This window comes from Meleagris gallopavo, chromosome 32, assembly GCF_905368555.1.
Source record: "Meleagris gallopavo chromosome 32, MGAL_WU_HG_1.1, whole genome shotgun sequence".
NCBI classification, from domain to species: domain Eukaryota; kingdom Metazoa; phylum Chordata; class Aves; order Galliformes; family Phasianidae; genus Meleagris; species Meleagris gallopavo.
In genome coordinates, this window is record NC_139436.1 from 162,051 (window position 1) to 189,468 (window position 27,418).

General features: G+C 56.7%; 2 protein-coding genes across 3 annotated transcripts in view; one reads left to right on the top strand and one right to left on the bottom strand.

The window, feature by feature from the left end:
* The window catches only part of BOP1 (BOP1 ribosomal biogenesis factor), a 60,366-nt gene extending 50,608 nt beyond the window's left edge, over positions 1 to 9,758 (bottom strand). Inside the window, exons 1-2 of the mRNA XM_085214659.1 lie at positions 9,599 to 9,758; positions 9,094 to 9,249 (exon numbers count right to left, since the gene is read on the bottom strand). Of these exons, the coding sequence (XP_085070785.1) occupies positions 9,094 to 9,249; positions 9,599 to 9,607 (165 nt within the window). The 5' untranslated portion in view covers positions 9,608 to 9,758. The remainder of the gene's footprint in view (positions 1 to 9,093; positions 9,250 to 9,598) is intronic.
* A 207-nt stretch (positions 9,759 to 9,965) lies between these two features.
* HSF1 (heat shock transcription factor 1) overlaps positions 9,966 to 27,418 on the top strand; it is a 94,824-nt gene continuing 77,371 nt past the window's right edge. For both annotated transcript variants that reach the window (XR_014880713.1, XM_085214660.1), the window contains exons 1-2: positions 9,966 to 10,276; positions 26,871 to 26,979. Coding sequence is in view for 1 of the 2 variants with exons in the window: in XM_085214660.1 (XP_085070786.1) it covers positions 9,983 to 10,276; positions 26,871 to 26,979 (403 nt within the window). In the remaining variant the exon portion in view is untranslated. The remainder of the gene's footprint in view (positions 10,277 to 26,870; positions 26,980 to 27,418) is intronic.

Genomic DNA, 27,418 nt, shown 5'->3' on the forward strand with positions numbered 1-27,418 from the left:
GCTGCGAGGTGCTGATAGGTAAGGTACGAGTGCATGGAAGCTCTGCAAATGCAGACCGTGGAAATACAGATGCTGGGAAGGGTTTCTGGAGGTCTCTGCTCCAGTAAAGCCAGCTTCCAGGCTCCATCAGGGCGCTGAGCACTGTGTTTGGTGACACAGTCATGCTCCCATTTCTCCATGGATGGAGACCTCATGGCTGCCTGGGTCCCATCCCAGAAATCCACCAGGACAAGAGCTCCTTCCTCACCTCCATCCAGGGATCCCCCTTTTGCTCTGCGCCCTGTCCCTGGGCAGGACAACAGCCTGGCTGCCTCTCCCTGCCAGCTCAGCCCTTGTGCCCTCCGTCCCTGCACCAAACCAGGTCCCCAAATGGATCCAGCTCATGGATGGCACACTGAGGTGCCACTCCCATTCCTGTTGGCAGGCTCTCACTGCGCCTCTGCCCAGCAGCCCAACATGAGGTCGGTGTGGTCGTGGACACCTGCAGCCCCCCAGCCCACCTCTCCTGAGCTGCTCCTGTGAGCTTAACCCCACTCAGGGTAGTTCTGAGCCTCGTATGGGATGCGCTGCCCCTGAGCTCCACCAAGCGCCCACCAGACCTACCCTGCACTGCTCCAACTGCTCCCCATGGAGCAATTAGACTTAGAGTAGATATTAAGAAGAAATTCTTTACTGTGAGGGTGAAGCAAGTGGAGCAGGTTGCCCAGAGAGGCTGCGGATGCTCCCACCGCAGAGGTATTCAAGGCCAGGCTGGATGGGACTGTGAGCAACCTGGTCTGGTGGGAGGTGTCCCTGCCTACAGCAGGGGTGGGTGGAAATAGATGGTCTGAAAGGTCCCTTCCAACCCAAACCATTCCACGATTCTATGATGATCCCAGGTACACACACAGCCAGCAGAACCTCTCCCCACCTGGCAGCACAAGCGCAGAGGTCGCTGGATCAGCACAAGGGCTGCCTTGCCCTGCCCCACACAGAGGTCCTTTCCTACAGATGGGTTCTGCCAGGGCTCTAGCTCAGACAGAGCACTGGAGATGGGTGCACAACGCACTGGGGGTCAGCGGAGCACACAGCGATCTCAGCTGCCAACCCAAAGTCACAAAGAGGCCTCAATGGACTGAGGGCACCAATGGGGCAGCGTGAAACCAACCTCACCCGGGGCACCACAAGCAGCTGCTCTGCCCGAGCGCACTCCACTTCTTTTCCATCCTCCATTTTTCTCCATTTCTTTTCCCTTCTCCATTTCTTCTCCCCTCCAGCAGCCGCGCTGGGCAGAACACCTCTGGCAGCAGCACGGAGCTCGGGGCCACGGCAGGCAGAACCTTTCCCCGCAGTGCTGGGACGGCCCTGAGCGCCGCGTGGGTGCGAGGAGCCGGCAGCTCCTTCCCTGGAAAAGAGATTCGCTCCCCCATCGACGGGGCGGGGGGTTGGGGGGGGACGGGGACCCTGGTGAGATCGGGTTTACGGGAGGATTCGGTGCAATAATCGCAAAAGCAGCCCCGGCAACGTCCCTCGTGGGAGCCGTAAAGTCCGCGCAGTGTGCGATCACCTTCTGCTGTGCGCGGGGAGAGGGGTGGGAGAGCGCCTGGAAAATCCCGGCCCGGCAAGAGGATGAGATTACTGCAAAAACAAAGGGCTTTATTAAAAAATTTAAAAAAAATAAAAAAATAAAAAATAAAAAGGAAGATTGGAGATAAGTTTTTTTCCAGGCGTTTGGCGCTGCAGTGGCTTTGGCCGCTAGTTTCCATCTCTCCCTCTCTCTTTCCCCCTCTCTCCTCTCACCGCGGTTCCGTGGGGGCCCCCCGGCACAGAGCTGCGCCCAACAGCTCTGCCCCACTCTGCCATCGGGGTGGGCACAGGAGGACCCCCCGAATACGGCACAAAGGCAGAAGCGGCCCGGAGCCCTGGAAGGAGGGCTCTGTTCCCAGCACTGTGCTACAGCTGACACCTGGGGAACGACAAACCCTCACTTTTTTACCCCAAAAGTCCATCCGAAGCGGACGAGGGGCTCGGGAGGAGTGCAGGCACGCTCCATTTGCTCCGGGCACACCGCACTCCTCTCTGCTCCCCGCCCCGGTTTGCTTCCAGATCCCTGCAGCTGAGATCGTTCCACCAGAGGGCAGCAAGCAGGACGGACCCGCTGCCAAATCCAACAAAATAAACCCCAAATGCTCCCCCAGCACCAGGGCACAGCCACGGCTCGGGGATGGGGGCACACAGCTACATCCCATCTGGCTGGGATGCTGCCCAGGGCCGTGGGGGTGTCACCATTCCCAGATGTGTGACACTGGAGGACACGGTCGGGGGGCAATATTGGTGCTCCTGTAGTTTGGCGGTGAGCCCCAAGCAGAGTGCTGTGGTTGATTCAATAGAAGGGAAGGATGGCATCCAGAGGGGCCTGGGGAGGTGAGGAGGGGGCTCACGGGAACACAGGGAGGTTCAATAAGGCCAAATGGGCGGTGCTGGGTCAAGGAAATCCCAGATTTGGGCACAGAGTGGGAGCTGATGGAGAGCAGTCCTGAGGGAAGGACACGAGGGTCCTGCGGAGGAAAGCTGGATGAGGCAGCAGTGCGTACGTACAGCCCAGAGACCAGCTGAATCACGGCTGATAAAGAGAAGAGCACGGGCAGAGAGCAGTAAAACACAGGGGAATGGTGTGAACCAACAGAGGGGGGGTTGGGGTCAGACGTGGGGAAATCCTTCACCCAGAGGCGGTGCAGCCCCAGCACTGCTGCCCGGAGCTGTGGGTGCCCCATCCCTGCAGGTGCCCGAGGCTGTGGGTGGGCCCTGGGCAGCCTGAGCTGGGGGGCAGCCAGCCCACGGCAAGGGTGGGGCTGGGGGTTCCCTTCCAACCCAACCATTCTATGGTTCTGTAGTCTTTAAGGACCCTTCCAGTCCAACGATTCCATGGCTCTACGATTTTTAAGGACCCTTCCAACCCTACCATTCCATAGCTCTATGATCTTTCAAGACCCTTCTAACCCAACCCATCCCACAGCTCAATGATCTTTAGGGGCCCTTCCAACCTTACCCCAACCCAACCCAACCATTCCATGGTCCTATGACCTTTCAACACCCTTCTAACCCAACCCAATCCATCCCATATCTCTATGATCTTCAAGAACCATCCCAACCATACCCAACCCAACCCAGTCCACAGTTCTATGATCCTTAAGGATCCTTCCAACCCAACCCCATCCACGGTTCTATGATCTTTAAGATCCTTCCAACCCAACCCCATCCACGGTTCTATGATCTTTAAGGATCCTTCCAACCCAACCCCATCCACAGTTCTATGATCTTTAAGGATCCTTCCAACCCAACCCCATCCACGGTTCTATGATCTTTAAGGATCCTTCCAACCCAACCCCATCCACGGTTCTATGATCTTTAAGGATCCTTCCAACTCTACCCAACCCAACCCACAGCTCTGTGATCCCAAAGGGCCCTTCCAACCCAAACATGCTGTGGTTCTGCATCACATCCTGAGCTGCAAACGCACAGGTAGAAGGGCAGTCAGTACTGTGGCTTTAGCTCAGCACCACTGGAAAAAGGAAACACCCTCAGGAACCACGGCCCTTCCACGATGTGAAACAGAACTGAGGAAGGCCCAGCTGTCCCAGAGCTCTTCCAGTCTGCAGCCAGGCAAATCGGTGCCACCAAAGCTGCCACCTCTCCCTGTACGCGTCCACAAAGAGAAACCCTGCTCAGCGCTTCGCAGCTCCAGCACCGCCCCAAACGCTGCATTTCCTCTTCAGCAAAACACATTAATGGCCCAGCGAGGGATCCTCTGTTCTCCCCAAACCAAAGGTCACTGGGAGGCAGACCGATACACAACAGGACAAGGGGGAATGGTTTTAAACTGAGCCAGGGGAGGTTTAGGTTGGATATGAGGAGGAAGTTTTTCAGCCAGAGGGTGGTGAGGCACTGGAACAGGTTGCCCAAGGAGGCTGTGGATGCTCATCCCATCCCTGCAGGCATCCGAGGCCAGGCTGGATGTGGCTCTGGGCAGCCTGGGCTGCTGGTTGGCGACCTGCACACAGCAGGGGGTTGGAACTGGATGAGCGCTGTGCTCCTTTGCAGCCCAGGCCATTCTAGGGTTCTACGAGAGGCACAACCTGTCGCCTCTCTGCAGCTCTACAGAAGACGTCAGAGCTCCTCACCTGTGGTCTCCCAGTAGGAAGGGGAAAGGTCCCACTGTCCCCAGCAGGAGCTCCATGGCAGCGCTGTGGGGACGTGCAGCCCAGGGCTGCCACTGCAAGGATGGAGGTGAGAGGGATGGGGAGCAGAGCCCAGCAGGCAGAAAAGTTTGTGAGCTGCAGAGAGGTGATAAATGCTCAGCCTGGCACAGTCAGATACAGAGACGTGGGGCTCACTCCAAGGGGATGCATTAAGGAAGGTGGGAGGCCAGAACCCCATGCCTGTATTTAAAGCAGAGAGGGTAATGAGGCCGTGAGCCAGCATTGATCAGGAGAGCTGTGGAGCTGCCCCAGCTCCTGCAGGACCCCACAGTGCCAGCGGCCCCTGTCAGCCCCACACTCCCTGTCTCCCTCACTCTCAGGGCTGTGTCAATATTGGGCTGCCCTTGTGGGATTCCATTTCCTCCTGATGACTCCCAGTGCCGTGACAAACGGTGCTTTCCTCCTCAGCAGCCCTGGTGCTGCATGGCTCCAATCCCTGTGCCCTGGGATGAACCCCAGCAGCTGAAAGGCATTAGGCATTTGATACTATCTCCCATGACATCCTTATAGCAAAGCTGAGGAAGTGTGGAATAGATGAGTGGACAGTGAGGTGGGTTGAGAACTGGCTGACTGGCAGAGCGCAGAGGGTCGTCGTTGGTGGTGCAGAGTCTGGCTGGAGACCTGTAACCAGTGGTGTCCCCCAGGGGTCTGTGCTGGGTCCGGTCTTGTTCAACATCTTCATCAATGACCTTGATGAGGGGATAGTGGCCACCCTCAGCAAGTTTGCTGATGATACGAAGTTGGGAGGATTGGCTGACACGCCTGAAGGCTGTGCTGCCATTCAGCGAGACCTGGACAGGCTGGAGAGCTGGGCAGTAAGAAACCGGATGAGGTTCAACAAAAGCAAGTGTAGGGTCTTACACCTAGGGAGGAATAATTGCATGCACCAATACAGGCTGGGGGATGAGCTGCTGGAGAGGAGCTCTGCAGAGAGGGACCTGGGCGTCCTGGTGGACGACAGGTTGGCCATGAGCCAGCAGTGTGCCCTCGTGGCCAAAAAGGCCAATGGCATTCTGGGGTGCATTAAGAAGAGCGTGGCCAGCAGGTCGAGGGAGGTGATCCTCCCCCTCTGCTCTGCCCTGGTAAGACCTCATCTGGAGTGCTGTGTCCAGTTCTGGGCTCCCTGGTACAAAAAAGACAGGGATCTCTTGGAAAGAGTCCAGCGGAGGGCCACGAAGATGGCGAAGGGCCTGGAGCATCTCCCCTATGGAGAAAGGCTGAGTGAACTGGGTCTGTTTAGCCTTGAGAAAAGAAGACTGAGAGGGGACCTGATCCAGGTTTATAAATATCTGAGGTGTGGCGGCCATAGCGGTGAGGCCAGTCTCTTTTCAGTGGTACGTGGAGACAGGACGAGGGGAAACGGACATAAGCTGCAGCACAGGAAGTTTCGCACGAATGTGCGTAAGAACTTCTTCACGGTGAGGTGACGGAGCACTGGAACAGGCTGCCCAGGGAGGTTGTGGAGTCTCCTTCTCTGGAGATATTCAAGTCTCGCCTGGACGCCTACCTGTGCGACCTGGAGTAGGGAACCTGCTTTGGCAGGGGGTTGGTCTCGATGATCTCTAGAGGTCCCTTCCAACCCCTACAATTCTGTGATTCTGTGATTCTGTGTGAAAGCTGGGCTCAAGTGTTCATTTGCTGAAGGATTCCTCCCTTCACAGAGCCATTACTTGTGCGGTTGGAACAAGAAAACCTTAAGCCCAGAGCCCCATAGAGCATCAGCTCAGCGCTGGCCCCACAACACTCCCCAGACCTCAGCTTCCACGCAGGGCATCCAGCAGCTCAGCAGCTGCATTGCTGGGGCTGGAGCCCTTGGGCAGAGCGGTGCTGCAGCCACAGCCCCCAAAGTTCCACCAGGAACACAGCCCAGAGCTCTGGCAGCCCCGTGGATCTGTCTGCTCTCATCTGCCTGCTTCTCTTCTCCCCATCACAGCTCCCTGACGCTTTCCACGTTCCTCGGGCACAGCAGCAAACGCTCCTGTCCTTTCCCAAGAGTTTGGCTCACACGTTCTGCTCTCCTGCACGTGGTCCAGTGCCTCTGGATGGAGCAGCTTGGGAATGCTCCCTGAGCTCCATCCACCACCTTGCTGGACACACAGCCCACGATTATTGGGATGTCACTGCCTATTAACCTCTTCAGGGGTTTCTAAGATGCCTTTATCATTATACTTGCTCAGAAAGTGCACAGAGCTGAGACTCACTGCTCTTTGCTCCGGATTACATCTGCGTACAATCACACCGCACACAGGGATGCAGCTGCCACACAAGGTTCATCAGTTCCAGTTCAGCCCCACTGTTAATCAGCTCTGCTGCGGCCTGCAGCTCGGTGATGAGTTTGGGACCCAGGGGTCCCGGTGGGCACCAAATGGGACACGAGGCAGAGATGGGCCCTTGGGCAACTGGTGCTGATGATGATCTTGTTTACAACAGAGCATCACCAGCAGGACAAGAGAGGAGATGCTGCCCCTCTGCTCAGTGCTGGGACCAGTGCAGGAGGGAGCTGGGCGCCCAAAGGAAGGCCAGCATAGCGACCAAGGGCCTGGAGCAGCTTTGAGGCTGAGGGGCTGTTTGGATTGGGACAGGGAGGCTCGGGGGGATCCCACCCACGGTGATACGTCCCACAGGGGGACGGAGTCAGGCTGTGCTCAGCAGCACCAGGACAAGCACAAGAGGCAACAGATTGGAGCTCAAGAGCTGCTCCTGAGGAAGCACTGCTGTGCTGGGGGCGGCTGGAGCTGGCACAGGGAGCAGGTAGGGGCTGGGGGCTGCTCTTGGGGGGTCTCTGACCCAAGCTGGGAGCCGTGGGATGGACGGAGTGCAGCAGCCTCAGCCTCAACCACTCTGCCATCCCGTGTCCCACCTGCAGCACATCCAGACCCAGGCAGCAGCAGGAGGAGGAGGAGTGGCACCACCCTGATGTGCCACAGGCCAGAGCCTGGCACTGAGCTCAGCACCAAAGATCCCACACCCCTGTGGCACTGAGTCCTCCCATGAAGTGACACACTCAGTATCCAGCCTGTGCTGCACACATGGCCTTCTGAGCCACGGTACTGCAGCCAGAGAAACATTCAAGCTCTGAAGACATCCAGCCAAAGCAAACAAGCCGCTCTCCAGCACCTGCAGGCACAGCACTTTCCAGGCAGAAGCCAATTCTCCCTGCTCTCACCCTAAGGCACTCAACCTTTTCCAAACATGACAGTAGAGCAGCAGGGACCTCTGCTCTCCTGAAGCTCCCAAACACTTTCAATGCAATGAAAAATTTGGATTCGGACCCAGAATCGTCGAGTTGCTCTGAAAAACTGATCTGCAGAGGTGTTTAATGTGACACAGCAGTAGTCCACAACCCGCTTCGGGAGCTATGCAAAGGCCTTAAAGGGAGGCAAAGCAGCTGCAGGAGGCAGCTCACTGCAGGGCTCACAGCTCTGCCAGAGTGCTGTGGGGAGCAGCGCTTGGGAGGACAGAGGTGCAGAGGACCACAGAGGAAAGGATGTGAGCAGACTGAGCTTCTCTTAGATCTGCACTGGAAAAGGGACTCCCGAAAGGTGCATTTCTTTTTCCAATGCAGAAATGAGAGGCAGACTTACTCCTGGCCAAGCCTGGTGGGTTTGAGGCATTTCCCCTGGGGAAACCCTTTTGGATGCTGCCCCAGGAGGAAAGCCAGGCAAGGCACTGCTCCATCCCCAACCTCCCCGCTCTGAACTCATGAGAAAACCCCCAACACAGGGCTCTGTGCAGCAGGAGGGGCGCAAACTGACATCAGTGTGCACAGAGCCACTGCCATGCACAGAGCCACCAAACTGTAGAGACTAGAAGAGACCTCCAGAGCCCCAGCCCAGTAAAACCCCCCCCAGAAGCATTTCCCTCCAGCAGCTGTACCAGGAAGGATCCAAACGAGTTCACATCTCTGCAGAGAAGACAACTCCCTCATCACCCCGGGCTCTGTGCTGCGGCTCTGCCATCCTCACAGCACAGTTCTCCCTCACGTTCAGATGGAGCTCTCTGGGCTCCAGTCTGTGCCCAGCACTCCTTGTTTGATTGCTCAGCCCCCTCCTCCCACTGCCACCCTGCAGATACCCATCAGCGTTGCTCTATGATCTTTAAGGACCCTTTTCCTATCCAACCCACTCCACGTCGCCATATTACAGCTCCTCCTCTCTTTGTGCAATCATTACTGGAAGAACAACAGAAACATACCCAGAACCTCGAGGAACCCACTCCTAACTCCACCTGGGGAGTAACAAGGGTATTGCCAAGGCACCAGCTGCCCTTCCCGTCCATCTCTACAGCAGACCTCCAGCTCCGTGCAGGGACACAACTTCTGGTGGCAGCTGCCCCTGCCCCTTGGGAAGCACTGCTGTGCTGCAGGGGGCAGAGAGGGGCTGGGGGCTGCTCCTGGGGGTGGCCAGCCCCCCTGGGTGTGGGGCTGGGGGTCCTGGGACCCAAACATGGGAAAGCTGCACCTGAGGGAGAGAGCTGCGGGCTCAAAGGGCAGAGCTTCCAAAGGGGATCACACAATGGCTTTGGAGCTTAAAGATCCCAAAGTCCCAGAACCACAGGGGTTGAAAGGGACCTCTGGAGCTCCCCCAGACCCATTTGACCCCCTCCTCACACCCCCACCCTCCAGATCTCCATCAGCGCTGTTCAGACCCCCCCCAGCCTTCTCTCCCCCAGGTGCACAGCCCCGGGGCTCTCAGCCCGGCCCCACCAGGAGGAGCTCCAGGCCCCCCCATCTCCACCCCCTCCGCTGGGCTCTCCCAGCAGTTCCCAGTCTGCCCTGGATGGGAGCCCAGCGCCGGGCGCAGTGCTCCAGCAGTGCCCCCCACCCAGGCAGCCTCCCCCCATCCCCGCTCCTTACCTCGGGGGCTGCCCCGTTGCCGGGCTCCTCCCGCTCCTCTTCATCCTCCTCCTCCCCGGCGCTGCTGTTGGTGCTGTCGCTGCCGGAGTCCTCCAGCCCCGAGTAAACGCTCTCCTCGCTGTCTGTCAGGTCGTCATCGCTCTCGAGCTCCAGGGGCTGCACAAGGGGAGGCCGGGGGGTGTCAGGGTGGTACCGGTGGGAGCTGGAACCGGGCCCAGGACCCCGGCCCAGAACATAGACCCTCAGGCCCGGAATCCGGACCCCAAATCCAGAACCCGGGCTTCGGGTCCCAGACCCAAAACCTGGGCCCCCAACACAGAGATCGAGCCAAAACTCAGAACCTCAGATCCAGAACCAGGCCCGAGGCGCACAACCCGGGAGTCCCACCCAGAACCGGGACTCCAAACCCAGGCCCAGTGCCCGCACCCGGAACCAAGCCTAGAATCGGAACCAGGCCTAAGACCCGAGCCCACCAGGCCCCGTAACCATGGCAACCCGCCCCGACCTGCTCCATGCTCTCCACAGCCGCGTCCCGCGTGCGCCGCTACTGCCGCTGCCGCCGTCCTCCGCGTGCGCGGGGTCAAAGGTCACGCCCCGCCCCCCGCCGGGTTCATTTCCGGATTTCCCTTTTCCTGTCGCAGCCGGGCACGCCGCGCATGCGCGTCAAGACCCTCCGGGGAGAGGGCGCGGAGGCGCATGCGCACAGAAGAGTCACTCGGCGGGGAGGCGCATGCGCGCTGCGAGCTTCAGTGGGAGCTCCGCCAAGCGGCGCATGCGGACCTCCCTCTGAAGCTCGCGGCGCGCATGCGCCTAGGATCCTTAAACGCCCCCCGTGCGTGAAATGCTCATGCGCCTCGCGGAGAGGGCGGGGCTTGGGGCGGTGACGCGCATGCGCAGCTCGTCCCGGCGCGGGGGGTTCGTCCAGGAGGCGGCCCAAGATGGCGGCGGCCATGCAGGGCCCCGGCGCCCGCCCCGCTCTGCGCTCCGCCCGGCCCCGCCGGCGCCGTTGAGCCTTCCGCCGTTCTCCTCCCCCTCCCGGAGCCCCGCGGCCATGGAAGGTCCCGGCGCGGCGGCGGCGGCGGCGGGCGCGGGCCCGGGCGGCAGCAACGTGTCGGCCTTCCTGACGAAGCTGTGGACGCTGGTGGAGGATCCCGAGACCGACCCGCTGATCTGCTGGAGCCCGGTGAGGAGGCGCGGCTCCGGTATCCGCTCCGTTATCCGCTCCGTTGAGCGGCCCCACGGCTCGTTCATCGTCGCCTCGTGCCGTTCCCTCGGGGGCAGAGCGGTGTGCCGGGGCCCGGGCCGGCTGGGGTCGCGCTGGGCGGGATGAGGGCGTTGTCGCAGAATCACAGCATGGTTGGGGTGTGAAGGGAGCTCAGGGATCACGAACCCTTCTGTGGGGTCACCGAATGGCTGAGGTTGGGGTGATGGAATGGTTGGGTTGGAAGGGACCTTAAGGATCGTGAAGCTGCAACCCCTGCCGCAGGCAGGGCCACCAGCCTCCTTGGAGCTTGGGTTCCGAGTGGAGAAACTGAGTGCACTGCAGGAATCCTCCTGTAGGGTCACAGAACGGCTGAGGTTGGGATCACGGAATGGTTGGGTTAGAGAAGGGTCCCCAAGAATCACAAACCTCCAACCTCCAACCTCCCTCCACAGGCAGATCCACCAACCTTCACGTTCAATAGCAGCTCAGGCTGTAACTAAAGGGACTGAGTGCACTGCAGGAATCCTTCTGTAGGGTCACAGAATGGCTGAGGTTGGGATCACAGAATGGCCTGGGTTGGAAGGGACCTCAAGGATCACAAGTCTCCAACCTCTGGCCACATGCAGGGCCACCAACCTCCACATTTCAGAGCAGCCCAGGCTGCCCGGGCCCCATCCAAGCTGGCCTTGAACACCTCCAGGGATGGACGGGGATCCACAGCCTCTGTATTCTGTCTGATTGAGGCCTGCTGGGGGTTTGTAGGATCAGGGTGTCTGCATTTACCTACACCGCCATGGGCTGTGCTTTGTGGTGCTTCTGACTGCTGTGTTCTCCTGGGCTTAAAGGGAGCAGATTGCCCACGGCTTGGGCTCCAACCCAAAGGACTGAATGCACTGTGGGAATCCTTCTGTAGGGTCACAGAATGGCTGAGGTTGGGATGATAGAATGGTTGGGTTGGAAGGGACCCCAAGCATCATGAAGCTGCAACCCCCACCACAGGCAGGGCCACCAACCTCCACATTTAATACAAGACCAGGCTGCCCAGGGCCCCATCCAACCTGGCCTTGAACAAGGTTAGAAAACACCCCCACGATATCCCCCCATCCCCACTGTGCCACGTCTCACATTCCTTAACACCTCCAGGATGGTGACACCCCCTCCCTCCCCTCCAAGCCCACCTCCCTGGGCAGCACCTGGCTGCTCTTTTTGGGAGGAAAATTCTCCCTGCATCTGACCTGAACTTCTTGCTGGCACTCAGCCTGGCTGTGTTTTGACCAGAACTCACGTGTTTGCAACCAAAACGCTTGAAGAGGAGAAAAGTGTTTTTGCTGGTATGAGTTGAACGCAGCTTCCCTACGGAGGTGTGGGTTCAGGTAGGAGCGAGGGGCTCTGTGGAGTGGGGCTGCTGCTCAGAGTTCAGGACCAAAATACAAACACATTTCCCATTTGCTGGGAATGGTTTTATGAGCCCGGATCGTCGCTGCTCTCCGTCCCCTTATTTTTGCTTATCTGACTCCGTGTGGCAGTAATGAGATGAGAGCTGCTCCGTGTGCGCTCTGCTGATACTTCTTTCACTTTGCAAGTCATTGCTTGTGAGCTGATGCCCCGTCCTGCTCCCACAGCATGTGGGGGTTGAGTGCTCGTGGCCTGGCTTTGTGTTCTTGCATCCTGTGCTCGGTGCCGATGGATATTTTGCGGGTGGGGGCTGTGAGGTGGGGGCTGGGCTCTGTTCGCTGCTGCCCCATTAACAGGGCAAGGGGCACCAGGCACAAACCAGAGCCCAGGGAGTTCCTTCTGAACAGGAGGATGAAATGTTATGCTGTGAGTGTGGCAGAGCCTGGCACAGCCGCCCAGAGGGGTGGGAGAGTCTCCTCTGCACAGATCCAAACCCACACGGACACCTTCCTGTGCAGCTGCTGTAGGGAGCTGCTTTGGGGGTTGAACTGGAGGAGCCCCAGACGTCCCTTCCAACCCCCACGGTTCTGGGATTTTGGGATTTTTTTGCTTCACCGAGGCACCACGAAGGGTTGCACACCCCTCCCCATCCTTTCACCGTGCTGTGGATGGATCCCCCCGGGTGGTGGCACCCCTGGGTGGGCAGCGTGCTGCTGGGAGTGGGGCAGCGTCTGTATGCGAGTGGCTGCAGGCACGTCAGCTGTGCAAGGTGGGATCTGCGCTTCCCTTGTGCTGACTAAAGCAAACGATTCCCCCCAGCTACGTCTCTCCTTCTCGTGAGATCGCAGAATCGCACAACTGTTGGGGTTGGAAGGGACCTCTACACATCATTGAGTCCAACCCCCTTGCAAAGCAGGCTCCCTGCAGCAGGCATTGGAGAGATTTCCCAGCATGTTGGAGGAAGGCAGAGGAGCTCCAACTCACTCCCAGCCCACGGGCACGGCTTGCTGTCCCTGTTTGTGTTTCTGTGGTCGGGGCCATTCGCTGCCCCTCTTTGGGTTATTCTGGTCAGGCCTGCTTGGTGCCTCTTCTTTGGGGTTCTTCCAATTCAGACCATTTGCTGCCCCTCTTTGGGGCCATTTCAGCTGAGATGTGAGCGCCCACCTTAAGGGCCAGCAGCTGTTGCTGGCGGGTGAGGATAAGAAGGTGGGAAAGGGTTGTTGTCCCTGGTTTTGCATCCTGCAGAGCAGCACGGGGTGAGTGCTCCTCAGGACTGCATTCCTGCCCCGCGCTGACTGTGCCGTACCCCAATTTGTTCCCCAAATGACAAAGCACTGCTGTTTGGGGCACTGTTTTTGGGGGATGGCTGCAGGCAGCAGCAGCAGCAGCATGGGAGCTCCACTGGTCTCAGTGTTGAGGTTCAGCTCAGAGCTCAGCTTTGCTCTGCAACAAGGAGCCAGAGAGATGAATGCTGACTTTTTTAAAACTTCTTTTTACTTTTGGAGGGTACGTGAATCTGCTGGGCCATGGCAAGAGCTGTGGGAGCACAGCCCATCCGGACCGTGCGACTTTTAAAACCTGTTGTTGAAGCCTGAGATATCCTGAAGGTCTTTGTTTCAGCTGTCCTGGGACGGCCGCATCTGATCGCATCCTTACTTGCACTGCTGGCCAGCCGGTGTTGTGTGAGCTGCCAGATCTGCCTGGGAGCTGGGGAGCAGCAGGGGGAGGCAGTTCTCTCACCCGTTTTCTTCTTGACATCAGTGTGGGCTCCAGACGTCCCTTCCAACCCCCACAGTTCTGGGATTCTGGGACTTTTTGCTTCGCCGAGGCACCATGAGGGGTTGCACACCCCTCCCCATCCTTTCACCGCGCTGTAGATGGATCCACCCGGGTGGTGGCACCCTGAGCCGTTGGTTATCCGTGGGGTGAGGAATGCTGCTGGGCTGCAGGCGGTGAGCACAGCGGTCTCCTGAGCCCCGCAGTGCCCGTGAAAATGAGTCCTGCCCTCTTGGGATGGAGCAGGAGGTGAATCCTCGCTCCGTGTCTGTGTTTCTTGCTGTGCTGCTCGCTCTTTTCTCATTTCCTACCTCCCTTTTTCCCGTACCCTTTTCTGCTGGCCGGTGGTTAATTCTCTCTTTGAGTTTCCTCCAGCAGGAGGTGGAAGGAGCAAGCTGTAGGAGCAGGAATACGAACCCGTAAGTGCCGTCAGGAAGGAGAGGTGCATCAGCAGAAAGCAGGAAAGTAAAGTATGCGTATACACATAACCTTCTAATTCAAAGAATTCTAATTCTTTGAAGGTGAGGCCTTCACACTCTGTGATTCTTTGACACTCTTTTCGTAACTTTGTGGGAACTCCTCTCATCTCCGCAGATCCCATTTCCCCCCGGCTGTGGGAGGCAAAGCAATTCAGAGCCATTTATGGGCTCCCAGCATCACGGAGTGCTTTGGGTGGGGACAGACCTTAAAGCCCACCGGTTCCAGCCCCTTCCGTGGGCAGGAACCCCTCCCATGGACTTGGCTTAATTAGTCCTGCAGAGATGAGCTTTGGGGCTGCGTTTTCCGAAGGGCTCACGGCTGTCGATGCGTTCTCCTTGTTCAGAGTCGGTCTTTCTCGAGAAGAGAGAGAGACGGCACCCAGTGAAATTCAGGGGCAGCGATGGTAAAAGAGAGGCTGTCCCAAGTGCGGCATGCAGCCGGGTGATGTCTGCAGTCCCGCTGCCACAGAGCACAAAACCGTTGGACAGCTGGACAGGAGCTGAAGGAGGTTGGATTCCTTTCGGATGAACCGCTGCCCTCGGGAGCCCTGGTGCTGCTTCGCTGGGAGCTCTGGGGCCATTTAACAGCGGCGGGTTCCTGGGTTCTGAGCAACACTTTTGGGATACAAACAGCGTGGCTAATTGAGGGCTAATTGATGGGTGAGGTTTGCTGACTTCACCTCCCTCCCCGAGGCGTGCGGAGGCCTCGTGCAGCATCAGCAGCTGCTGGAGCGCAGAGCTGTGCCTCGCGGGGATGGATCGTGGTGCTGAACTGGTGCTTGGTTGTGTCCTCCGTGGGCTGCGTGTCTCTCTGGGTGCTCTTCTGCTGAACTGAGCTGCAGCGACTCGACCTGCCTCGTGTCGGCAGGGCCGGGGAGGGCAGTTGGGGGCGGCGGTGCTGCTGAGGTGGAGGCAGTTGGGTGCTGTGACAAACTCCGGAGCTCAGGAGGTGCTTTGGGGAAGGAGCCGTGTGGGTGCTCTGCATTGACGCCTTCTGCTGGTGCTGTTGGATGGACAGCTTTGTTCTGGCTCAGCGGGCAGCCCTGGGGGTCACAGTCTTTGTAGAGTCACAGAGTTTGGTTGGGTTGGAAGGGTTCTTAAAGATCGTAGAGCCATGGAATGGTTGGGTTGGATTGGGTTGGAAGGGTCCTTGTAGATCGTAGAGAGGTGGGATCGTTGGGTTGGAAGGGTCCTTGAAGGTCATAGAGCCATGGAATGATTGGGTTGGAAGGGTCCTTATAGATCATAGAGCAATGGAATGGTTGGGTTGGAAGGGTCCTTATAGATCACAGAACCATAGAGTGGTTGGGTTGGAAGAGTCCTTGAAGATTATAGAGCCACGGGATTGTTGAGTTGGAAGAGTCCTTGAAAATCATAGAGCAATGGAATGGTTGGGTTGGAAGGGTCCTTGAAGATCATAGAGCAATGGAATGGTTGGGTTGGAAGGGTCCTTGAAGATCATAGAGCAATGGAATGGTTGGGTTGGAAGGGTCCTTGAAGATCATAGACCAATGGAACGGTTGGGTTGGAAGGGTCCTTGAAGATCATAGAGCAATGGAATGGTTGGGTTGGAAGGGTCCTTGAAGATCATAGACCAATGGAACGGTTGGGTTGGAAGGGTCCTTGAAGATCATAGAGCAATGGAATGGTTGGGTTGGAAGGGTCCTTGAAGATCATAGAGCAATGAAACGGTTGGGTTGGAAGGGTCCTTGAAGTTCACAGAGCAATGGAATGGTTGGGTTGGAAGGGTCCTTGAAGATCATAGAGCAATGGAATGGTTGGGTTGGAAGGGTCCTGAAAGGTCGTATAAGCTTAGAATGGAGTGGGAGTGTAGTGGAAGGTCATAGAGCCATGGAATGATAGAATGTATTGGGTTGAAATTATTCTTAAGTTATATTAATATAACTTAATATAGGTATCTAATATAAGATATAACTTTATATTAATTTAAGTTATATCTTAAATTATTCATAGAGCTGTGGAATGGTTGGGTTAGAAGGGTCCTTAAAGAGCATAGAGCCATGGAATCATTGGCTTGGAAGAGTCCTTATGGATCATAGAGCCATGGGATGGCTGTGTTTGAAGGGCCCTTATAGATCGTAGAGCCATGGGATGGTTGGCTTGGAAGGGGCCTCAGAGATCATAGAAGCACGGAATGATTTGAGTTGGAAGGCACCGTTAGGATTACAGAATCATAGAATGGTTTGGGTTGGGAGGGACCTTTACGATCGTCTTGTTCCAGCCCCCTACAGCAGGCAGGGACACCTCCTGCCAGACCAAGTTGTTCATGGCCCCATCCAGCCTGGCCTTGAATGTTTCCAGGGGGGGAACATCCACAGCCTCACTGCGCAGCCTCTTCCAGCGTCTCACCATCCTCACAGTAAAGAATTTCTCCTTAAGGTCTGGTCTAAATCTCTTCCAGTTTAAAGCCATTTGCTCTGGTTTCATCACTATGTTCCCTTATAAAAAGTCCCTGCCCAGCTTTCCTGTAGGTGCCCTTCAGGCAATGTATGGAATTATGAAAACGTATAATTTGGGGAGAGCTGACCAAGGGGGAAGCAGCTGTTGCTCAGGGACTGCGTGTCGATCGGCGAGCAGTGAGCAAACTGGTTGTTTGGTAAATAGAGACCTCTGTTATTATCACAGAATGGCCTGGGTTGAAAAGGAGCCCAGTGCTCACCTGGTTCCAACCCCCTGCTGTGTGCAGGTCGCCAACCAGCAGCCCAGGCTGCCCAGAGCCACATCCAGCCTGGCCTCAAATGCCTGCAGGGATGGGATGAGCATCCACAGCCTCCTTGGGCAACCTGAACCTTCTTGGAGGTACTATTTTTCCTTTTTCTGCCTCAGGAGATGGTTTTATCTCAGCCCTTAAGTTCTACTCTTTGTTTTTCCTTTGGGCTGAGCCTGGAGGAGCCGTGGCATCACTCAGCATCCAGCTGAGCCCCTTCTGCCCAGCAGCCCGGGTGGAGAAATGGCTGAGCTCAGGTTGGCACAGTGCGTGTCTGCAGCTTGATGGAGCTGCCAGCACAGGGCACCCTGATCTGTCAGCACAGCAGCACGGGACGGCCCTGTGCGGGGTAGGGGAGCTGCAGCAGGTCCAAGAATGCACGGCCAGGATAGCAGCCCCACAGCTTGGGCTGGTTTGCACCCAAAGGTGACCCAGAGAGCAAGCCTGAGGCGCGCTGATCTGCTAACAGCGATGCTCTGATGTGCCAGCATCAGGCAGCAGCCTGTCTGTTCGTGCTCTCAGACAGTGGGGGGGAGCAGAGGACGTGAAATAAGCAGAGGACATGAAATAAACCAGCAGCTCCTTTTGCTGAGCCAGGGATGTGCCCAGGAAATCGCTGAGTGCTGCCGCCGTCTGCATGCAGTGATCCCGGAGCATCGCCCTCGTGCTGCTCCCAAATGCTGCACACCCCGAGGCAAGAAAGCAGTGAGTCCTGGAGGCCAAGAGGACCAATGGAGCCCTGTGGTGCATTGCCAGAGTGCAGCCAGTGGGGCAGGGAGGTGCTGCTCCCCTCTGCTCTGCCCTGCAGGGCACTGCTGGAGCGCTGGGCTCCCAGTTCAGGGCAGACTGGGAACTGCTGGGAGAGCCCAGCGGAGGGGGTGGAGATGGGGGGGCCTGGAGCCCCTCCTGGTGGGGCCGGGCTGAGACCCCGGGGCTGTGCACCTGGGGGAGAGAAGGCTGGGGGGGGTCTGAACAGCGCTGATGGAGATCTGGAGGGTGGGGGTGTGAGGAGGGGATCGAATGGGTCTGGGGGAGCTCCAGAGGTCCCTTTCAACCCCTGTGGTTCTGGGACTTTGGGATCTTTAAGCTCCAAAGCCACTGTGTGATCCCCTTTGGAAGCTCTGCCCTTTGAGCCCGCAGCTCTCTCCCTCAGCTGCAGCCTTCCCATGTTTGGGTCCCAGGACCCCCAGCCCCACACCCGGGGGGGCTGGCCACCCCCAGGAGCAGCGCCCAGCCCCTCTCTGCCCCCTGCAGCACAGCAGTGCTTCCCAAGGGGCAGGGGCAGCTGCCACCAGAAGTTGTGTCCCTGCACGGAGCTGGAGGTCTGCTGTAGAGATGGATGGGAAGGGCAGCTGGTGCCTTGGCAATACCCTTGTTACTCCCCAGGTGGAGTTAGGAGTGGGTTCCTCGAGGTTCTGGGTATGTTTCTGTTGTTCTTCCAGTAATGATTGCACAAAAAGAGGAGGAGCTGTAATATGGCGACGTGGAGTGGGTTGGATAGGAAAAGGGTCCTTTAAGATCATAGAGCAGTAGAGTTACAAAATGGGTTGGGTTGGAAGGGTCATTAAAGTTCATAGAGCTGTGGAATGGATTGGAAGGGTCCTTGAAGATCACAGAGCTGTGGAATGGGTTGCAATGGAAACGTTCTTAAAAGTCAAAGAACTATGGAATGGTTGGGTTGGAAGAGTCCTTGAAGATCATAGAGGCATGGAATGGGCTGGGTTGGAAGGGTCCTTTAAGGTTATATAGCCAGGGGATGGTTGGGTTGGAAGGGTCCTTGAGAATCATAGAGCCATGGAATCGTTGAACTGGAAGGGTCCTTAAAGACTGCAGAACCATAGAATGGTTGGCTTGGAAGGGTCCTTACAGATCACCCAACCACAGAATGGTTGTGTTGGAGAGGTCCTTACAGGTCACACAACCATAGAATGGTTGGGTTGGAGGGGTCCTGACAGATCACCCAACCACAGAATGGTTGTGTTGGAGAGGTCCTTACAGGTCACACAACCATAGAATGGTTGGGTTGGAAGGGTCCTTACAGATCACCCAACCACAGAATGGTTGTGTTGGAGAGGTCCTTACAGGTCACACAACCATAGAATGGTTGGGTTGGAGGGGTCCTTACAGGTCACACAATCATAGAATGGTTGGCTTGGAAGGGTCCTTACAGATCACACAACCCCAGAATGGTTGGGTCAGAAGGGTCCTGACAGATCACACAACCACAGAATGGTTGGGTCGGAAGGGTCCTTACAGGTCACACAACCACAGAGTGGTTGGGTTGGAAGGGTCCTTACAGATCACACAACCACAGAGTGGTTGGGTTGGAAGGGTCCTTACAGATCATACAACCACAGAATGGTTGTGTTGGAGAGGTCCTTACAGATCACACAACCACAGAATGGTTGTGTTGGAGAGGTCCTTACAGATCACACAACCACAGAATGGTTGTGTTGGAGAGGTCCTTACAGATCACACAACCACAGAATGGTTGTGTTGGAGAGGTCCTTTCAGATCACACAACCATAGAATGGTTGGGTCGGAAGGGTCCTTTCAGATCACACAACCACAGAGTGGTTGGGTTGGAAAGGGACCTTACAGGTCACACAACCCCAGAATGGTTGGGTTGGAAGGGTCCTTACAGATCACACAACCCCAGAATGGTTGGGTCGGAAGGACCCCCCAGCCCCACCCCTGCCGTGGGCTGGCTGCCCCCCAGCTCAGGCTGCCCAGGGCCCACCCACAGCCTCGGGCACCTGCAGGGATGGAGCACCCACAGCTCCAGGCAGCAGTGCTGGGGCTGCACCGCCTCTGGGTGAAGGATTTCCCCACGTCTGACCCCAAATCTCCCTTTTTTTGAGCTGAAATCATTTCCCCGTGTCCTGTCACTGCCTGCCCACACGCAGCCACTCTCCTCCCGTTTATCAGCTCCCTCTCATCTCATCCGACCGGTGCCAAGCGCCGCATAACAGCGACGATGAGATTTAAACCTCGAGCTGTGCCATCCCCATTTAAACAGTAGATTTGAAAGGAAAGAAAGAAAAAAAAAAAAGACCCAAACTGCAGCAGCTGCTGCTGTCGCTGCCTTTGTTTCATTACCTGCTGTGCTGCCCAGCTCTCAGCCCAGCTGATGTCCCCGTGCTGAGTCACAGCTGCTGCCCACCCGGTGGGTGCGGGGTGGTCTCTCCTTTCAGTGCCGCGTGAGGGAGCTCACAGCACAGGGTGTGCAAAGCCAACAAGGAGGCTTCTGCAGCTTTCCTCCTCTAGAAGGACTTACAGCTGCTGGAAAGCAGGGGAAGCTGTTTGCTGAAGGCAGGAGCTGCTCTGCTGTCTGAATTTTGGAAGAGTTCCTGCTGCATCCTGCTGCAGAGCGGTGGGGGTGGGGGGCCTGGAGCATCATCTGGGCTACAAAGGTGCTGTGTTCTCAGCAGGCCTAAGCTCAGCTTCCACCTCTTCTCCCCCAGATTCAGTTCACCCCTCTGGGGGTCAGCTTTGCCCCCCGTGGCACTGAGCAGTGCTGGAGCCCTGAGGCACTGGGGGGAAGTGGAGCGGGGCTGGCGAGGTCTGAACGTCTGGCATCACAGAGGAGTTGGGCTTCACGTTGTCCTCTCTTTTACATGGACAGATGATAGTGACAGGACATGGGGGAATGGCTTGAACCTGGAAGAGGGCAGATTGGGGTCAGACGTGGGGAAATCCTTCACCCAGAGGCGGTGCAGCCCCAACACTGCTGCCCGGAGCTGTGGGTGCCCCATCCCTGCAGGTGCCCGAGGCTGTGGGTGGGCCCTGGGCAGCCTGAGCTGGGGGGCAGCCAGCCCACGGCAGGGGTGGGGCTGGGGGATCCTTCCGACCCAACCATTCTGGAGTTGTGTGATCTGTAAGGTCCTTTCCAACCCAACCATTCTGGGGTTGTGTGATCTGTAAGGACCCTTCCAACCCAACCATTCTGTGGTTGTGTGATCTGTAAGGACTCTTCCAACCCAACCATTCTATGGTTGTGTGACCTGTAAGGTCCCTTTCCAACCCAACCACTCTGTGGTTGTGTGATCTGAAAGGACCCTTCCGACCCAACCATTCTATGGTTGTGTGATCTGAAAGGACCTCTCCAACACAACCATTCTGTGGTTGTGTGATCTGTAAGGACCTCTCCAACCCAACCACTCTGTGGTTGTGTGATCTGTAAGGACCTCTCCAACACAACCATTCTGTGGTTGTGTGATCTGTAAGGACCCTTCCAATCCAACCATACTATCTCTATGATCTGTAAGGACCTCTCCAACACAACCATTCTGTGGTTGTGTGATCTGTAAGGACCCTTCCAATCCAACCATACTATCTCTATGATCTGTAAGGATCCTTCTAAACAAACTATTCGGTGGCTCTATGATCTTTAAGGACCTCTCCAACAGAACCATACTATGTCTCTACAACCTTTAAGGGCCCTTCCAACCTAACCCATTTCGTGCCTCTATAATCTTCAAGGACCCTTCCAATCCAACCATTCTATGTCACTATGATGTTTAAGACCCCTTCCAACCCTATTATACCATGTCTCTATGATTTTTAAGGATGCTTCCAAGATAATCATCCCATGGGTCTGTCATCTGCAAGAGCCCTTCCAGCCCATCCCAAAGCACTACGATCTGTAAGGACCCTTCTAATCCTGCCATTCCATAGCTCTGTGATCTTTAAGGACCCTTCCAGCTCAACCACCCCACGGCCCTAGGATCTGTAAGGGCCCTTCCTTCCAACCCAACCCATTCTCTGTCAAAATCAGATGAGTGAGTTTTGTTTCATTTCCCATCGTCATTGCCGTGCTGCCTGCCCACGCCATCCGTGGTAGAGCCACCTGAGTTCTCGCACCCACGTTTCCCCAGCAGGGCCATCACTCCCTATTCTCTGTCAGAAGAAGACATTTTCCACAGGACAGTATCTTTTATTTGGGATTGGGCACAGGAAGGGACCCCAGAGGCTGTGCACTGAGCACATCAGCTTGGATCCCACAGAAAAGCAACAACTTCAATCCTGCTACAAACTTTGTTCTTTTTTTTTTTTCTTTTGCCATGTTGCTTCACTCCAATTATATTTACACCAGAATCGTCGTGTTTGTGAGTACAGCATTGTGACCACTGCTGGAGAAGGTGTCTATTTCATGCCATGTAAGCACATGCCTTGCGAGCTCCCGTCCTTGTGTCTGCATCCCGCAGCACGGGGGGAGAAATGGGTGCTGGAGCAGCAGCCCCATCATTGTGCCCCTCTGGGTCACCTCCAGAGAGGTGCTGAGCTGCCTCTGTGTGCATTGATTGTGTGAGAGGTGCTGGTGACACTGAACTCGGTGGGCTGGAATGCTTTGGAAGTGATCCTAGAGAGCAGCTGGAGCCGTAGAGCTAAATGGAAAGGAGATAAAAGGAGAGATTTACCAGAAACCCATCGTACGTCCTCACCTCTCCTCTGAGCACAAAATCCTCTCCTGGATGAAAGACGTGGGGCAGATCCAGTGTAGCAGGAGTTCAGCGAAGCTTTTGATGCTCTGCCATGTGGAAAATTGTAACTGAAACTGGAGAGGATGGGGATTAGTGCAGGAATTTGGAGGGGGCTGACAGAGACAGTGCTGATCTGCAGGGGCTGCTCTGCCTGGGGGAGCAGACTGCAGCCCGGGGATCTCGGGGCAGACTTTGTGGGGCGTGGGAGGCATTTCCACAAGTGCTGTTGGGCACAGTGAAGACTTGGGATGCCAAGGGGCGAGGGCTTGGGATGCCGATTTGGCAAGGACTTGGGATGTCAATTTGGCAAGGACTTGGGGTGCCGACATGGCAAGGACTTGGGATGTCAATTTGGCAAGGACTTGGGGTGCCAATGCAACAGAGTCTTGGGGTGCCAAGATGGCAAGGACTTGGGGTGCCAACATGGCAAGGACTTGGGATGTCAATTTGGCAAGGACTTGGGGTGCCAATGCAACAGAGTCTTGGGATGCCGATTTGGCAAGGACTTGGGATGTCAATTTGGCAAGGACTTGGGGTGCCAAGATGGCAAGGACTTGGGGTGCCAGTGCAACAGAGTCTTGGGGTGCCAAGATGGCAAGGACTTGGGGTGCCAACATGGCAAGGACTTGGGATGTCAATTTGGCAAGGACTTGGGGTGCCAATGCAACAGAGTCTTGGGGTGCCAAGATGGCAAGGACTTGGGATGTCAATTTGGCAAGGACTTGGGGTGCCAATGCAACAGAGTCTTGGGGTGCCAAGATGGCAAGGACTTGGGGTGCCAATGTGGCAAGGACTTGGGGTGCCAAGATAGCAAAGTCTTAGGATGTCAATTTGGCAAGGACTTGGGGTGCCAAAGCAACAGAGTCTCGGGATGCCAATTTGGCAAGGACTTGGGGTCCCAAGATGGCAAGGACTTGGGGTGCCAATGCAACAGAGTCTTGGGATGCCAAGATGGCCAGGACTTGGGGTGCCAAGATGGCAAGGACTTGGGGTGCCAATGCAACAGAGTCTTGGGATGCCAAGAGGGCCAGGACTTGGGGTGCCAAGATGGCAAGGACTTGGGGTGCCAATGCAACAGAGTCTTGGGATGCCAAGATGGCCAGGACTTGGGGTGCCAAGATGGCAAGGACTTGGGGTGCCAATGCAACAGAGTCTTGGGGTGCCAAGAGGGCCAGGACTTGGGGTGCCAAGATGGCAAGGACTTGGGGTGCCAATGCAACAGAGTCTTGGGATGCCAAGATGGCAAAGACTTGTGGTGCCAATGTGGCAAGGGCTTGGGGTGCCAATGCAACAGAGTCTTGGGATGCCAAGATGGCAAAGACTTGTGGTGCCAATGTGGCAAGGGCTTGGGGTGCCAGTGTTGCACAGATTCGGGATGCCAGCATGGCACAGACTTGGGGTGCTGCCCAGAAGAGCCCAGGCAGCCTTGTTGAGCTGGAATCACAGAAGTGAGGCGGTCACGCTGGCTCAGGGCTTTGTTCTTTCTAGCAGTGGAAATGATCGTGTGCCACTTACAGATGGTTTAATTAGGGCTGGTCTCCTGTAAACTTCCGTAGGTGTGCTGGGGACCTCGTGCTCTGCCAGCTTCCCTTCAGCTCTGAGCCACGTGGCTGGGTGCTGGGTGCTGTGGGTGCTGATAGGAATGGCTCAGCTGGAGCTGCCTCTTGGTAGAAGCATTTGTTTTGACCTTTTTGATCAGAATCATAGAATCATGGATTCACGAATGATAGAAGAAACCTCCAGGATCCCCAAGTCGGACCCATCCCCATCGCCCCCACCGCTGCCGTGTCCCCAGGTGCCACATCCCCACGGATCTGGAGCAGCTCCAGGGACCCCCACACCTCCCTGGGCAGTTTGTGCCGATGCATCACCGCTCTTTGGAGGAGAAATGTTTCCTACCATCCAACCTGACCCCTTCCCTGGGTGCAATGTGAGGCCGTCTCCCCTCATTCTCTCACTTCCAGACAAGGCCGGCGTGTTCCCAGCCCAAACAGCCACCAAAGTCCCCTGGCTGTGCCCCAAACTCGTGGTGTGGGGCGGCCCTGCAGGAGCAGCAGAGCTGAGGGGGCAAGCAGGAGCAGTGCAGTGCAGCGTTGTGCTGGGGATGGTGGAGAGCCACATTGAAACCAAGTGCTGAAGCACTGGAGGGTCTTGTGCAGGAGCAGCCAAACTCAGCTGGCAGCCAGCAAGCCCCAGGTGCCAACTTTTAATAAACCCACCTGGGTTTGGTGTGGGCAGGTGCAGTTGTGCAGCCTGGGTGCGTGTGTAGTCCTGGTTCTTTAGGGTTAGTGCCGTGCTGGCAGCCATCAGCTCCGCATCGTGGAACGAAACCCGGGTCGTGGAATGCGTTTGGAGCTCTCGTGTGGCTCTGCCAGAATGAAAATCCCTTCTGCTGCTGCTTTGCAGATGCTGGTATTGACAGTACAGCTCCTGTCGGCGTGCCAGAAAGCTGCTGGGAACCGCGCTTGATCCAACGGCACTGCGGATCTGAGAGCTGCGTGCTGGGTGGGAGCTGGGCCACTGGCTGTGGGTCACGGTGCTGGCATCTGTGCTCAGGGCAGCTGCTGCTGTGTGCCTGAGCTTGCGCTGCAGTCCTGCCCCGCCTGCTCACCCCTAAACCGAAGCAGCGTAGATTTGGAGGGCGGACGGTTCAGGGGATGGGGAATTGGGTGGGGGGGCACAGGTGGCGGTCAGCAGCTCCATGTCTGGGTGGGGGTGGTGACGAGCGGTGTCCCCCATTGGGGAGCGGTGCTCTTTCACCCCTCTATCAGTGGCACGAGCCGAGCTGCGGTGTGATCCTGTGGCTGTGCTGGCTGGGACAGCCCTGCTGGGTCCTGCTGTGAGTTGCTCTGCTCGCAGCTCTGGCAGCACCTGTCTGTCTGTCTGTCTGTCTGTTCGTGGGCTGGGGGCTCAGAGCAGTGGGGCTGCAGGTCCATCCCCACCTGGCTGCCCTGCTCTGCCCCGGGCCCACGCACCGAGACTGGCAGCGTGTGGAATTGCTTTAATTTGCTCACAGATGTTGGCATTTCCGCTCAGCCTGCCCGGCTCGTCTTAATTAGCTCAGGAGAGTGTTGGCTGTTGCTGGAAACGGCTAATTGGGACAAGCAGCGGGATTAACAGATTTGCAGTTGTGCAATTTGGGATGTCATCTTCGGAGCACGCTTAACCTCCCCGGCTGTATTGCAGCCCCAGGGAATGGTGCTGTGCTGGTTGTGCTGCCGAGCAGCTCGGTGGCAGCTCGGGGTGCTGGTGGTGCCCGTGCTCCAGCCGTGTGCCCCACACTTTGTGCCCCACACTTTGTGCCCCACACTTTGTGCCTGAGCCCCACACCTGGCTCTGTGACCATGTCCCATACCCCAGCTCTGTGACGAAGTAGTTCCTTACCCAAATCCCGTGCCCAGGTCCTTTATCCACCCCCCATGCTGGATATCAGGGGAAGTTGTTTGGTGTGAGAGTGGTGAGGTGCTGGAACAGCTGCCCAGAGAGGCTGTGGATCCCCGTCCATCCCTGGAGGTGTTCAAGGCCAGCTTGGACGGGGCCCTGGGCAGCCTGGGCTGCTGTGAGATATGGAGGTTGGTGGCCCTGCCTGTGCTGGGAGAAATTGGAGCTTCATCATCCTTGAGGTCCCTTCTAACCCAAGCCATTCTATGGTTCTATGATTTTCATACCCAAGCTCCATGATGAAGTAATTCCTTACCCAAACCCCATGCCCAGGTCCTTCATCCACCCGCCATGCCTGGGCTCCATGTCCGAGTCCCGTAGAATCACTGAATCCTTAGAGTTGGAAGAGTTGACCTTTGAAGGTCATTAAGTCCAGCCCTCCTCCAATGAACTGGGACGTATTCCAGCTCCATGCCAGAGTCTCATGCCCAAACCCCATACCCATGTCCATACACAGGCTTCATACCCAAGCTCCGTGCCAAAGTCCCATGCCCAAACCCCATAGCCATGTCCATACACAGGTTTCATACCCAAGCTCCGTGCCAAAGTCCCATGCCCAAACCCCATAGCCATGTCCATACACAGGTTTCATACCCAAGCTCCGTGCCAAAGTCCCATGCCCAAACCCCATAGCCATGTCCATACACAGGTTTCATACCCAAGCTCCGTGCCAAAGTCCCATGCCCAAACCCCATAGCCATGTCCATACACAGGCTTCATACCCAAGCTCCATGCCAAAGTCATGCAGCCAAATCCCATACCCAAGCTCCATACCCACTTCCCACGCCCAAGCTTCATGCAAAATTCCCATATCCAAGCTCCATACCCAAAGCCTATACCCAATGACCATACCCAAGCTCCATGCCAAAGTCCCATACCCCAGCCCCAATACCCAAGGCCCAAACCCCATGCCCAAGCCCCAGCCTGGTGCCCAGCAGCACAGGCAGTGCCCTGTTCAGGTCCTGGCAGCAGCACAGTGAAGGTGAATGTTGTCAGGAGCTGATCTCCATCCCAGCAATCTCGCATTGCTCAGGTGATAACGACTCCCAAGCTGATGAAGTGCAGCTGAGGGCTTCAGGAGGTGGGACCTTTACCTGTCCTACAGAAACCTGGGGCTGATGTTTGGGAAGGGGAGGGATGGGTGGGCTTCGCAGAACCGCAGGATGGGTTGGGTGGGAAACGACCGTCAGCCCCATCCAGTTCCAATCCCTGCCACCCTTCCTGTTGTAATCGTGGTTGATAATGCTGCGTTTTGTTTTTGTTTTGCACAGAGTGGAAACAGCTTCCACGTGTTTGACCAAGGACAGTTTGCCAAGGAGGTGCTCCCGAAGTACTTCAAGCACAACAACATGGCCAGCTTCGTGCGGCAGCTCAACATGTGTGAGTATCTGGGGGCAGCCCGTGGGGCTCGGTGCTGCAGCGAGGTGCCAGGCTTTAACCCAGGGAACGTTTGCTGCCTTTGCAACCGTTCAGTTTTGGGGAGCCGGCAGTAAGTTGAAGGTCGACTGATGGGATTAACAGCGCTGCAAACTTGTGCTGGATGAAAAGAGCAGTCGGACTTGTTTCATCTCCACGGTCCCCGATGATTCGATCAGGAGCTCTCAGTGCCTGCTTTGTGCTCGCTGGCATTAGCTGCTGGCGCTCCGTGCCAGCCCTGCAATGAAGGAGGAACTCGCCTGGAACGCGTCCAGCTGGACTGAGCTGCCGCACACAACAGCTTTGTTCATTTTCTGCCTGCTTCCTTCGGGGGATGTTGCGGTCGGTCAGCGTTATGTAAAGCAGACACCGACTGAATTTGCACTTCTGAACAGCACTTAAC